General features: G+C 38.9%; 1 protein-coding gene across 1 annotated transcript in view; it reads right to left on the bottom strand.

Annotated features, from left to right (window-relative positions):
• Window positions 1-1,061: 1,061 nt before the first annotated feature.
• The window catches only part of LOC120775642, a 98,726-nt gene continuing 88,834 nt past the window's right edge, over window positions 1,062-10,953 (bottom strand). The window contains exons 4-11 of the mRNA XM_040105897.1: window positions 9,268-10,086; window positions 9,029-9,208; window positions 8,581-8,961; window positions 8,071-8,500; window positions 4,478-4,579; window positions 4,205-4,360; window positions 2,487-2,554; window positions 1,062-2,418 (exon numbers count right to left, since the gene is read on the bottom strand). Coding sequence (XP_039961831.1) covers window positions 2,300-2,418; window positions 2,487-2,554; window positions 4,205-4,360; window positions 4,478-4,579; window positions 8,071-8,500; window positions 8,581-8,961; window positions 9,029-9,208; window positions 9,268-10,086 — 2,255 coding nt within the window. The 3' untranslated portion in view covers window positions 1,062-2,299. The remainder of the gene's footprint in view (window positions 2,419-2,486; window positions 2,555-4,204; window positions 4,361-4,477; window positions 4,580-8,070; window positions 8,501-8,580; window positions 8,962-9,028; window positions 9,209-9,267; window positions 10,087-10,953) is intronic.

Raw genomic sequence — 10,953 nt, 5'->3', positions numbered from 1 at the left:
CTATATGATGGAAATCGCAATCTCGATGGGTTATTGGCTTCAACTCTGTTTTTCTTGGGCTAAACCTTCCATAATTTCACTAATCGTAGTATAAAGGTGACGCTACTTGTCAACATTATCTGTAGATGGTACTACTTTCAATTATACGATGTAGGGTTCAATCATTAATTCAAGTAATTCAGTGAGCGCCGGGGACTGATGAGGGACGCTATTAAATTTAATTAATCGATACATAACTTACCTTTAAGGAGTATGCTGTTCTGCTTTGGAGGTCAAATAATTGTGCTAGTATTTATATTGTTCTAGGTTTCTTTCATATTCGAAAGTTAGTCATTCTATGCTGTATTTGATTTGGGAATTTTTCTAATAAACATATCACACTTTGAAAAACAGCTTTCGGTGATTAGTCTCTCATATATCAGACGTATTTGGCTGTTGGGTGAATTGTCTCTATCTGAATTAGCCTTCCAAATATTTAACCTGGAAGGAAATGAGGCTTATGTGTCTGAAGTCATTTACTTCGTTGTGCATTATGATCTTTTGTTGGGTTAAGAAATCCATTTAGAACGCAGAGAAAAAATTTGTATTTCTTTTTCGATCAAAAAATCCTTGGTTTCTTTAGCTCCTACAAAATTCAAGGATTTTTTCACCCAAATTAAGCTCAAATATAAATAATAAAAGAATTATTTCTGGGAGCACTTCCAATTATTATTTAAGGAATTGTTACTAATCCTGCCGCTGTAGCAGCATAGATCATCTCGAAAGCAGGAAAAAATTACAAAAAATACTTACACATCTCCCAAAAAGTTATAAATGGCTGATCGTAAAACTTTATATTTTTAAAATATATATGTATATTTATATAATTTATTATATTATTTACATAAATTTGTGTGTTAAAATTTACGACTTAAATGAAAATAAATTTTTTTACAAAAACAAAAAGGTCAAAATAAGAATTACTATTGACAAATGCATTCTCACATTAAAACTTATTGTATACATAAAATATATATTTACGCTTACATACATATTTATCTATGCATATATGTATGTATGTATGTAATAATATGTATAGCGCTTTATAATTAATGTGTAAGTTGCCGGAAATGGCACACTAATTAACAAATAAATATATATATGTATTCTCTTTTATCTAATTTGTTAACAACTAAATGCATGTGAACGTCGTATGGGTACGTGTGTGTGTGTGTGTGAAGGTTGATTGTAAATAAATACATAAAAAGATTAAATGTGGATTTTCGTTTGCTAATAAAAGACTAACAGATTTTCCTTTTTCTTGTATGGTTACTATGAATAAATCGATTCAGCTTAAAAATATGCAAAAAGGAAATTAAACTCAACCAAGCTACTCATAATTTGTGGAAAATAAAAGAAGTAGATATAAGTCGTGACAGGATATAAGAAAGTAAGCAGTAGAATGAGTGATTGGGTGTAGAGAAATTTATAGACACATTTTTGTGGAGAAAAACTTGCTGTTACAGTGACTGTCACTTTTCAGTTTCTGTTACAGATTCTGCTTCTGTTATAGTTGCTGTTTTTGCTACAGTTGTTGTTGCAGTTTCCTTTGCAGTTAAATGTTCCGTTTTAGGTACAGTTCAGAATTTGCCAAAGTTTCTGTACAATTTTGTTTTCACTTTAGTTATAGTTACAGTTACATAGTTTCAGATAGAAATCTGTTTCTGTTATAGTTTCTGTTGTTGTTATAATTTCTTTTTCTGTTACAGTTTTTGTTTCCATTTGCGTTACAGTTACATTTTTCAATGCAGTTACACATATGTTTCCGTAACAATTTCTGCTACATTTTCTGTTTCTGCTACATTTTTACATTTTCTGTTTCTATTTCTGTTTCACTTTGTGCACAAATTAAAACTAATTAAACTCGAACTAAGTTAAAACAAAAAAGTGAGCTATAAATAAAAGCACTAATCCAACAAACAAATGGAGTTGCATTTTTTCATCTCTCCTTGCAACTGCTCTACACGCCTTTTCAAACCAACGCTTTTACTCCTCCAACGTAATTTTTAGGGTAATCTACTGACTGCTTATGTTTTTCGCTTTACATATTAACTATTAGAAATGTCAGCGCTAAGCATTTGCTTTTCGTACTGCCACTCACTTAGCTTAGATTGCACATAACATAGCGGTAATATTAACAAAATACATTTACTCTTAATAATTTGTGCTTAAAATGAAATATTTTCGTTGTTCATGTGTAAATGTATCGCGTAAAAGTATCGGCTTCTCGGTCCACATTTATGGTAATCACCATGGTTGGTCAATAATGTTCGCCGCTATGTCTATGGTGCTCCCGTCTGCCAGCCGATTGATCTCGATATTCACCATTGCGTGTGCTGCTCTTGTGATGATGGTGATGGTGGCGTTTCTTTTCGCCAGCTAATGAAATAAAGTCCACATCAGATTAGGTAAGATTAATTAATTCAGCAAAATATTTATGAATGTACCTTTTAGACGGACATCGGAAACGACCATTTCAGAGTTATCACGCATGCCGTAGTTCTCACGTCCGACACTGTAAAGAAATTTAAGTTTGAGTCAAAATTAATGTTTAGGAAATGTTGTGTTGTTGAAGTGAGTGCGAGATTCTGTTCAGAAACATTTCTTTCAGAATCATAATTGTGGATTATTGTTCTTGAAGTGGACCATTTTTTATTTTAATATTTAAAGAAGCTAAATTTAAGTTAGTTTAGTTTCTTCCTGAGATACTAATAATCCTAAGATATCAATCAAAAAGACCCTCGCATATCGAAAGATCGCCTTGAGCCGTTCAGACATTTATGCAAGCTGCTAATGTTAATGCCCGTCAATTCGACGGGTTCGTCGAAAATATGCCAGCAGAGATGCTTTAACCTTAGTCTGGCAAAAGCTGGAGAATGTGCCTAGATGTTTTCACATAATCTTCCTTTTTGCGACTTCTAAAGTTTTTAGCTTCACTGCGTAAGTGCCAATGGGACAGGGTTTAATAAAGACCCCTATCAGTGCGACAATGTGAACTTTGTTAAGAATTAATAGTTCAATGAACCATTTATGTCTCACTTCGTGGCAGAAAGAATTCGCAACACCGAAAGTTCTCATTTTTGACCAACGGCTGCTGAGCTCGCGCGAAGCCCATATCATACCTCCCTAAAAGAACCCACACTTCGGAGAAGTATATACATCTGATGCAACCTTGATGACTATCACTTCAGCTTGAAAGACACTACAGTGATCCCGCAGTCTGAGGCAAGAGTTGATTGAAATCTCTTGGCAGAAGACTCCCCCCTCTAAATTACCGCTTGAGTTTCGCTCCATCCGTGAAAAAGCTCACTGCGTCTACACTCCAGCGACTAAACCCCATCACATATCTCTTTCAGGTTGTGTATGGATAAGATGTCACTAGTAGTAGGGTCCATGACGCAGTGGTTCAAGCTTTAAGAGATGCAGTCGAAGTGAGATGGTTTCGGAATGTCACTTTCTGGAACCGTGTTATTGTTGTAACGATTATCTAGTCTCCGTTAGGGTCCTAAGGTTCGGATAAGTTGTCAATGAGGTCATTAAACGGTAGGTCGTGCTGTTTCGTCGGGGTTGGACCAAAGAGAAAGAGGTATCAGATGTGTAGGGTTAGCTGTGCATGCAAAGAAGTGGTTAGAGTCATGCGAGGACTCGCTGCATGCTAGATATTTATTTGCCATTTACTAAGAGGGAGTCGGTAAGTGTTAATAGCTCTGTATGGCGGTCAGTGCATGTCTGATGTTAGTTGCGTCCGAAGTTGCTCGGCGTATTGTCTTATGTAGTCGTAATAGTTGAGGAAGGGCCTCTTGATGCTCCTAGGAGGCCTCTCTGGGACCTTAAATATGTCAGGTATTCCGGAATCTAAAAATCATACACTGAATTTAAAAAGAAGAAGAGAAGAGAAGAAAAGACAATAAGTCGGTTCTGTCGCACATGAACGAAGTGATAAACCAGGAGGGAGTTGAAGTAATTTATGACACTTCGAAATTTTGATGAGTTTAATCAATTCCATACTATGTGATTGTGGACGATGAAGATGATGGTTTAAGTATTCCTACTGACGTCTCTTTAGCTATTACTCATAAAGTTTGCCTATTTCATATTTTCGGGTTGGAAATTTGTAGCTTGCAAGCCGTCATGCTCACTCAAATTAAACAAAAAACATACTCACCGATCCAGATTCTCTCTGGAACGCTGCATATTATCGCGTAAATTGTCACGGGAATGCATAGTTGGTGGATCAAGCGTATCCTTGCGGCGTAAAGCATGTTGTGTGCTGCTCTTCGAAGCAGATTCATGTAGATTTTCCCAAGCTTGGCGGTAGTAACTGAAAATATTTTAGAATTTAAGTTAATATATTTGATAACAGTCATTGTTTTCTCATAAGAGTTCGAACCCCAACAGCGTGGAATATTTTTTTTATTGAGTATATAAAAAAACTTACCGATTTAGACCATTACGTGAACCCGAAGTAGAGCTATCAAATGAGGCCACTGTATTACAGTCGGGCGAGGCGCGATGGCGATAGTGCTGGGTAGTGCGATTTCTGAGGGAAAAAGAGAGCAAACAATGAAGGGTGCAAATTAGTGGCTAGTGTTTCACAAGTTCAACGTAAACACACATAATACAGTACACATAAGTATGCAATTAATACAGGACGTGCTGTGGTAAGTGGATAACAAACACCTTAAAAATGCAACAAAGTTAAGCACAACACATTTTTCGTGAAATACAAATATTTGTCTAGTAAATGCCATAAAAGTAGAAAAAGTACAGGGTGTTTGCGATATTTAATTATGCAGTTTCACAAGTAAGAAAGCGAGAAGCTGAATTTTTGGAACAAATTTGCTCTCTTAGTTGACTTTTCTTTAATTTTATTTGCAGAATTTTCATTAAATTGTACGTATTCTTATTTGTGGAACTGCATAACGGTACATATAATATGAGAATGGTGAGTGTTGCATGTTTGCATGCGTTCGATTTGCGTTCAGAAGCCTTTGCCATTGGGTACAGTGTTGGGTTGTGAGCTCTCAGGCCACTTTGAGCCTCTCTGGTGGTTTGATATATTTAAACATACATACACACATACATATATATATAATGGGGTTAGCATACATATACGTGCGATATGATATGATTTTTTTTTTGCTTTTTGTTGCTGGTTTGCATGGATGAGTGGGTGACTGGAATAAGTGTGGCTATGCTTGGATTATTTACTGATTGTTTGGATGGTTGGTTGTATGGTTGGATGGTTGTTTGATTGCGTGCACAGACAAGACAGCAAGGCGGCAGCATTGCATTTGCTTAATACGAGTTGTTTTTGGTTTGGCATTTTTATTTTAATTATTATTATTTTCTGTTTATTTATTTAATAATAACATTTCCCCCACTTGCATGAGTACATTTATCCTTAGTGAATCAGTGACGCTATTGTATGGTGTAGATATGTAAGTAAATGTTGTTGTAAGTGGCTTACATGTCTGGTGTGCTCTGCTTAGACTTAACGGTTGCTTCTTTTATTTCCCGTTTTTTTTTTGTTTAATTTTTCGTTGATTTTTTTTTAATTTTTTCTTCATTAAAATATGGCCTTTATGTTGTACTTAAAAATTCGTTTCGTTACTTGTCTATTTTTATATCCTTTGCTTCACATAAAATTGGTGTATACTATTTCAAGGTTCTTTGGCACGTTAACTCGATTTGCTTCCGTTCGATTGCTTATTGCTTTATACATATATATTTAGCATAACTTGCTTCAACTCGTTACTTTTTTACTATTTACTCGTTCAATTTTCTTCTCCTTTTCTATACTTTTACTCCCTTCCTCCTCCTCTACGCATATCGCTCGCTATCATCCTCATCCATGGCAATGTTCTTTTGCGTCGCGACTTTCGGCTTCTTTTCCGTTCTTTCTTGCGTTGGATAATTACTAAAGTAGCCGGCACGCGCCGTAAAACCTCGTCCATAGGTGCTTAGCTCGCGTCGTCCCAATTTCTGATCATCGAAGGGCAGCGCCAATACACTGTACCACAGTGAGGGTGGTCCGGCGTAGCGTGTGGATGAGCTGATGCTACTGCGCTGATCGTAGAAACGTTGCGGGCTGATGTAGCCATTACGTGCTATATGCGGCGGCGCTCGATGCGTTGACGCTGTACTATATTGTGTGCCAGAGGTACGTGTGTTGTTCTTGTTCTTGTTGTTGTTGTTAGGTGGTGGAGGGAATGCTAGGCGTGACCTGTGGACATGGTTGACACAATAACATTTTGCATTGTGCCGCCTGCTGTTCGTGGTGCTAAATGAATGACAACAATATACAACAACAACAATACGAGATTACAAATGCATGATTGCGAATTGTTTTTGTGATTTCTGCTTTTTTCTCTTATGGTATTTGCATTGAATTTTATTGCGTTTGTGCAGGTTTGCTTTGATTTGACGGTTTGGTTTGGTAAAGGATTCTTTTTGGGGTTCTTTGATGAGAAATTTCCAAATTAATTGTGAAATGTTTGAGGTTATGATCAATGAGCGCTAATCTAGTTTGAGTTGAAAACCTTTTCGGAGAAAAAAGAGATGCGCTGAAAAACCTTCTCGGAAGAAAAAGCGATGAAGAGGGGTACACAATATGAAGATGTGGGGTTTGGAAAAACAATGACTATGTGGAATGAACTTAATATTCTTCTGCTCCTCGTTTTTAGATGATCTCACCTCTGTGAAAGCTGGTTTGTTATTTTGTTCAAGGCAGTTATCTCGGGGTGAATTTCTAGATATGAATATTTTTGATGTGCTTTTGGGTATATAAAGCTATCAATCAGAGGTTTGACTTAGTCAGTCGAGAACTTACAGTCGTTACTAATTTCATTAATTTAGCCAAAAATCTAAATTTCTCTATATTTCTATCTCTATTCTATTTTCTATCTCTTTCTTTCTAAATATCACTTTCTCTCTATCCATCTGTGCCTTTTTCTTTACTTTTGATCCAGCAAAAGCTCGATAACCCTAAGTATTGCGTAAACTTCTATCTTTGATCGATTTAGAAGCCGATCCAGTCTAGTAGCGGATCTCTCTCTTTCTCTCTATTGATCTCTCACTTTTTCTCTCTATATTTTTCGCTTTCTCTCAATCTTTCTCTCCCTGTTTCTTAACCTTTGATCCAGTAAAAGCTTGCTAACCTTATGTCTTGCTAATGCTTGTATCTTTAATTTTTTTGATTCGTTCGAATCATATAAAAATTGTCTAAGTGAACATTGGGGCTCAGCTTTGTTCAAGAGTTAATTAAAGTAAATTAATTAGAAAAGTACTTCAACTGAACTGAAAGCTTAGCATACTCTACCACACATTTGAACGCTTAAAATACACAGACATCCCTCTTTTAGTTTTTGTTTTTTTATTTACATTGGCTACCTTATATGAAAATCATTACTAAACTGTAAAGTTTTGAATACTTCGGTTTAATTGAAGAACTGCTATAAACAGGTTGAGAATTATTAGCTGATCGGAATGAAATCTACTGAATACTTATAATGCTATTTTAAATACAGAATTTATATATTTAATACTTCCTGAAGACTACATGGGTCATATGAGTTTTGATTTACTATAAACAGGTTGAGAATTATTAGCTCATCGGAATAAAATCCACTGAACTTACTGTTAATGAAGCTGTAGTACATACCCGAACACGACTCGTCGTTGTCCCCCTCATAGCTTCCATTCAATATAATCTCATAAGTTTGCAAAAAAACGAAAACTGAGTTGGAAACCTTATCGAAACTGGGACTTGGTTAATTCGGTAATTTTTTTTTCAAAACAAAACCAAATTGGGTCTGATGAATAAAAGGAAGGGTCTCACAAAGATCTTAAAATTAAATACAAACATTATTGAGGTGCAGGGTAGAACTCTGTCAAGGGTATGTAAAACACTGGTAATCTAGTTTAGTAAACAATATTAATATTTACATATGTATTGAGAAACTCTTATATTTGAGGACATTTCTCGCAATCAATAAGAAGAGTTAAAAGTTAACAAGCTCTCTCACTCACCTTCTCACCAAAATGATAATTGTCGTGATGACGGCAGCGAGGAAAACGAAACCGCCGAAAGCGCCCAAAGCAACAATGGCGCCCAAATTGAGTTTAGCCTCCTTTGTCTCCTTGCGATCGGCATTGTCCACAGCGAACGGTACATTGACATTCGGCGATTGATTGTGTCGTATATTGACGCTATCGGCGATTTCATTATCCTGTGGATGTGCGTTAAGTATAATGTTCTGAGTGTTGCGAGTGGTGGACTCCACGGGCGCATAAGGACGTGGCCGGGCAGTTGTGGTGGTTGTAGTCGTTGTAGTTGGCGCATGATATGCCGGTGTGGTGCTGGAACGTTTCGGTATAGACACAGGTCGTAGGGTGCGACGTGGTGGGAATTCTTCACGCACCGTGCCGGGTACAACATAGGTGACCTCTTCATCAGAGTCTGTCGAGGTTGAAAAATAATAAAGAATTACGAAATTATTAAATTATTCATCGCTGAGAAGCTTTTATATGATGACTTACCGCCGCTAAGTAGATCCAATTGCGCTGTGGTGCTGGTGGTTTGGGTAGTGCTGGTTGTGGGTTTATAAGAAGGCTGTCTTGAAGTAGAGGTAATGCGTGGTTTGTAAGAAGTGGTCGACGGCGGAGCCGGTGATGCTGTGGGCGGTTGAGTTGGTGGACGTGTTGGTGGTAGCGTCGGTGCTGGTGTAGAGGGTTCGAGCCGTATGCAACGAGGTAAAGCACTGCTCCATTGCCCGGTAGCCAAGCAGGTGAGCACTTGTGGACCTTCGAGACGATAACCGGGTGGACAGGAGATCTCGGCTTTAGAACCGTAGTATGTGCCATTGGGTGCGGATATGATGGTGTTGTAGTAGTTGCCTGGCAGTGTGTCGCACTCGACGACTATGGAAAGAAGGAAAGGCACAAATTAAATATATTTTACGGAATATAACTATTTAGTAGAGCTTACTTTCACAACGTGGTGGTGGTCCGTTCCAGCGCTCGTCAAAGTCGCAAGTAAGTACGGCACGTCCGATCATCTCATAGCCCTTAGCACAAGCATACTTCACTACGCTGAGATAACCGACGGTGCCATTAATCAGATCATATGAGCCATGCGGGATAGAAGCGGGCAGTCCACATTCGATATCTGTGCAAGACGAATAATTTTACTTGCTTTTTCTTTGAATCGAGTTCCCAATTACTTACATTTACAAACCGGCGGGAATTCATTGTAGAAACCTGTCTCCAAACACGTGCGTGTAGCCGGTCCCACAAGCAAATGATTCGCATCACAAGAGTAATTGATCTGAGCACCCACTTCGAAGCCGTTTAATGCGACCATAGTTGAGTTGGGTGGCTGCTCTGGACGACCGCAGGTCTTTGGCTGATGTTGGCATATGAAATTCAGCAACATATTGCAGTTGGTGTCACTCCAGAGCCAACCCTTCGACCCGTCGAAACGTGCACAATCCTCATCACCACCTGGATGATTCCAAAATGAGACCGCTACTTCCTCACCATTGACCCACTTCCAGGTGCTACGATCTGTGCCATCACGTACAGCACCCATCCAGTATTGTGAGCTAATATCGGTACGATGACGACGCCACAATTCCCAACTAATGAAACCCTGCAGCGCCGGGTTGCTCTCGCTGATCAGTGTGCCACCGCGTGAGCGACAGAATGAAAGCGAATCCAAGAAGTTCAATGGCTGGCGATTATAGAAGATGTAACATTTGCCATTGTATGAAGCGAGCGCACCAGGTGGCTGGTCGCGGAAGGTGGGACAGCGTTCAATAGGCAACGCCTGATCGGTGTAAACGAAAGCCTCGCAAATGGACAGTTGATTTGGTGTGTTCGTCTCCAAGTGTACGGAGACAAAAGCACCGGGCATGGGTGGATTACAAGGCAAAAATAGTGGTTGACCCTCTTCGAGTAGACCCGTGAAGCGATTACAAATCGGATTAGTGCCAAGATCGGGACGATTGTTGCCGACGCGTACCACAATCGTGGCGGGTTTGTTGCCTGCAAGCAGAGAAGTGAGAAGAAATTAAAGTTAAAATAAAAACTTTGTGAATATATGTAAATAAAAGCAAGCAAGTTTCCTTGCAGTTCATTGACCGAGCTGCGCTGCTAGAGCTCAGAGCTCATACGAACTTAGTGGGTTCAACTAAGTCTTGGCGGCGCCAGCAAAATCTGCCAGCATTTGTTTTGGTGCTACTTGTTTCAGCAACTGTAATATCAACGACCACAATAACAACAACAAAATCAATGAGAAACAGCAACCACATGACCACAGCTTCATTACTTAGTGAAAGTAATCATAAATTGTGTGGAGCAACCACAGACACCGACAGTTGCGACTGCGGCTGCGGCAACTACGACAACATCCAAACTCACAAGTGGTATCGACTCGTCGCGACCTCAACACTTCATTCAGCCAACTGCGCGTATGACTCACAAACCCATAACAAAACGTAGCTTTGAAAGCGAACAGCCGGTGCAGACGACAATCGCGCAGACGGCAACCAGCAGCCAGCAGCTGCTGCTGTTGGCTTGTGGAAAATCGAATTTTTGCCATTTGAGAAAAAATTCAAAAGGCACGAAATAGGGACCAACAACAATGTCGTTGTATAGAAATGAAGCTGGTGTCGCTGGCGGAGCTCCGAAGGTAAACAAAAATCACATAACTCCGTTGACAAACTGGCTGCTTGGCTGGCTGGCGGAATTTCTGTTTGGCCGACTGTTTGTTTGGTCGCTTTGTGTGATTAAGTGAAGTGAAAGCTAAACGAACGCTTTGGTGTGCATGTCTGATAACGCTTTACAGTGTGTCAAAGGGAGATTGTTTGGACGAAATGAAGACCCGGTTCAGACCGTACGAAATGCATATTT

The sequence above is a fragment of the Bactrocera tryoni genome, chromosome 4, assembly GCF_016617805.1.
Source record: "Bactrocera tryoni isolate S06 chromosome 4, CSIRO_BtryS06_freeze2, whole genome shotgun sequence".
NCBI lineage: Eukaryota > Metazoa > Arthropoda > Insecta > Diptera > Tephritidae > Bactrocera > Bactrocera tryoni.
Note: the sequence above shows the minus strand (reverse complement) of the source record. Positions and strands in the feature narration are given on the sequence as shown.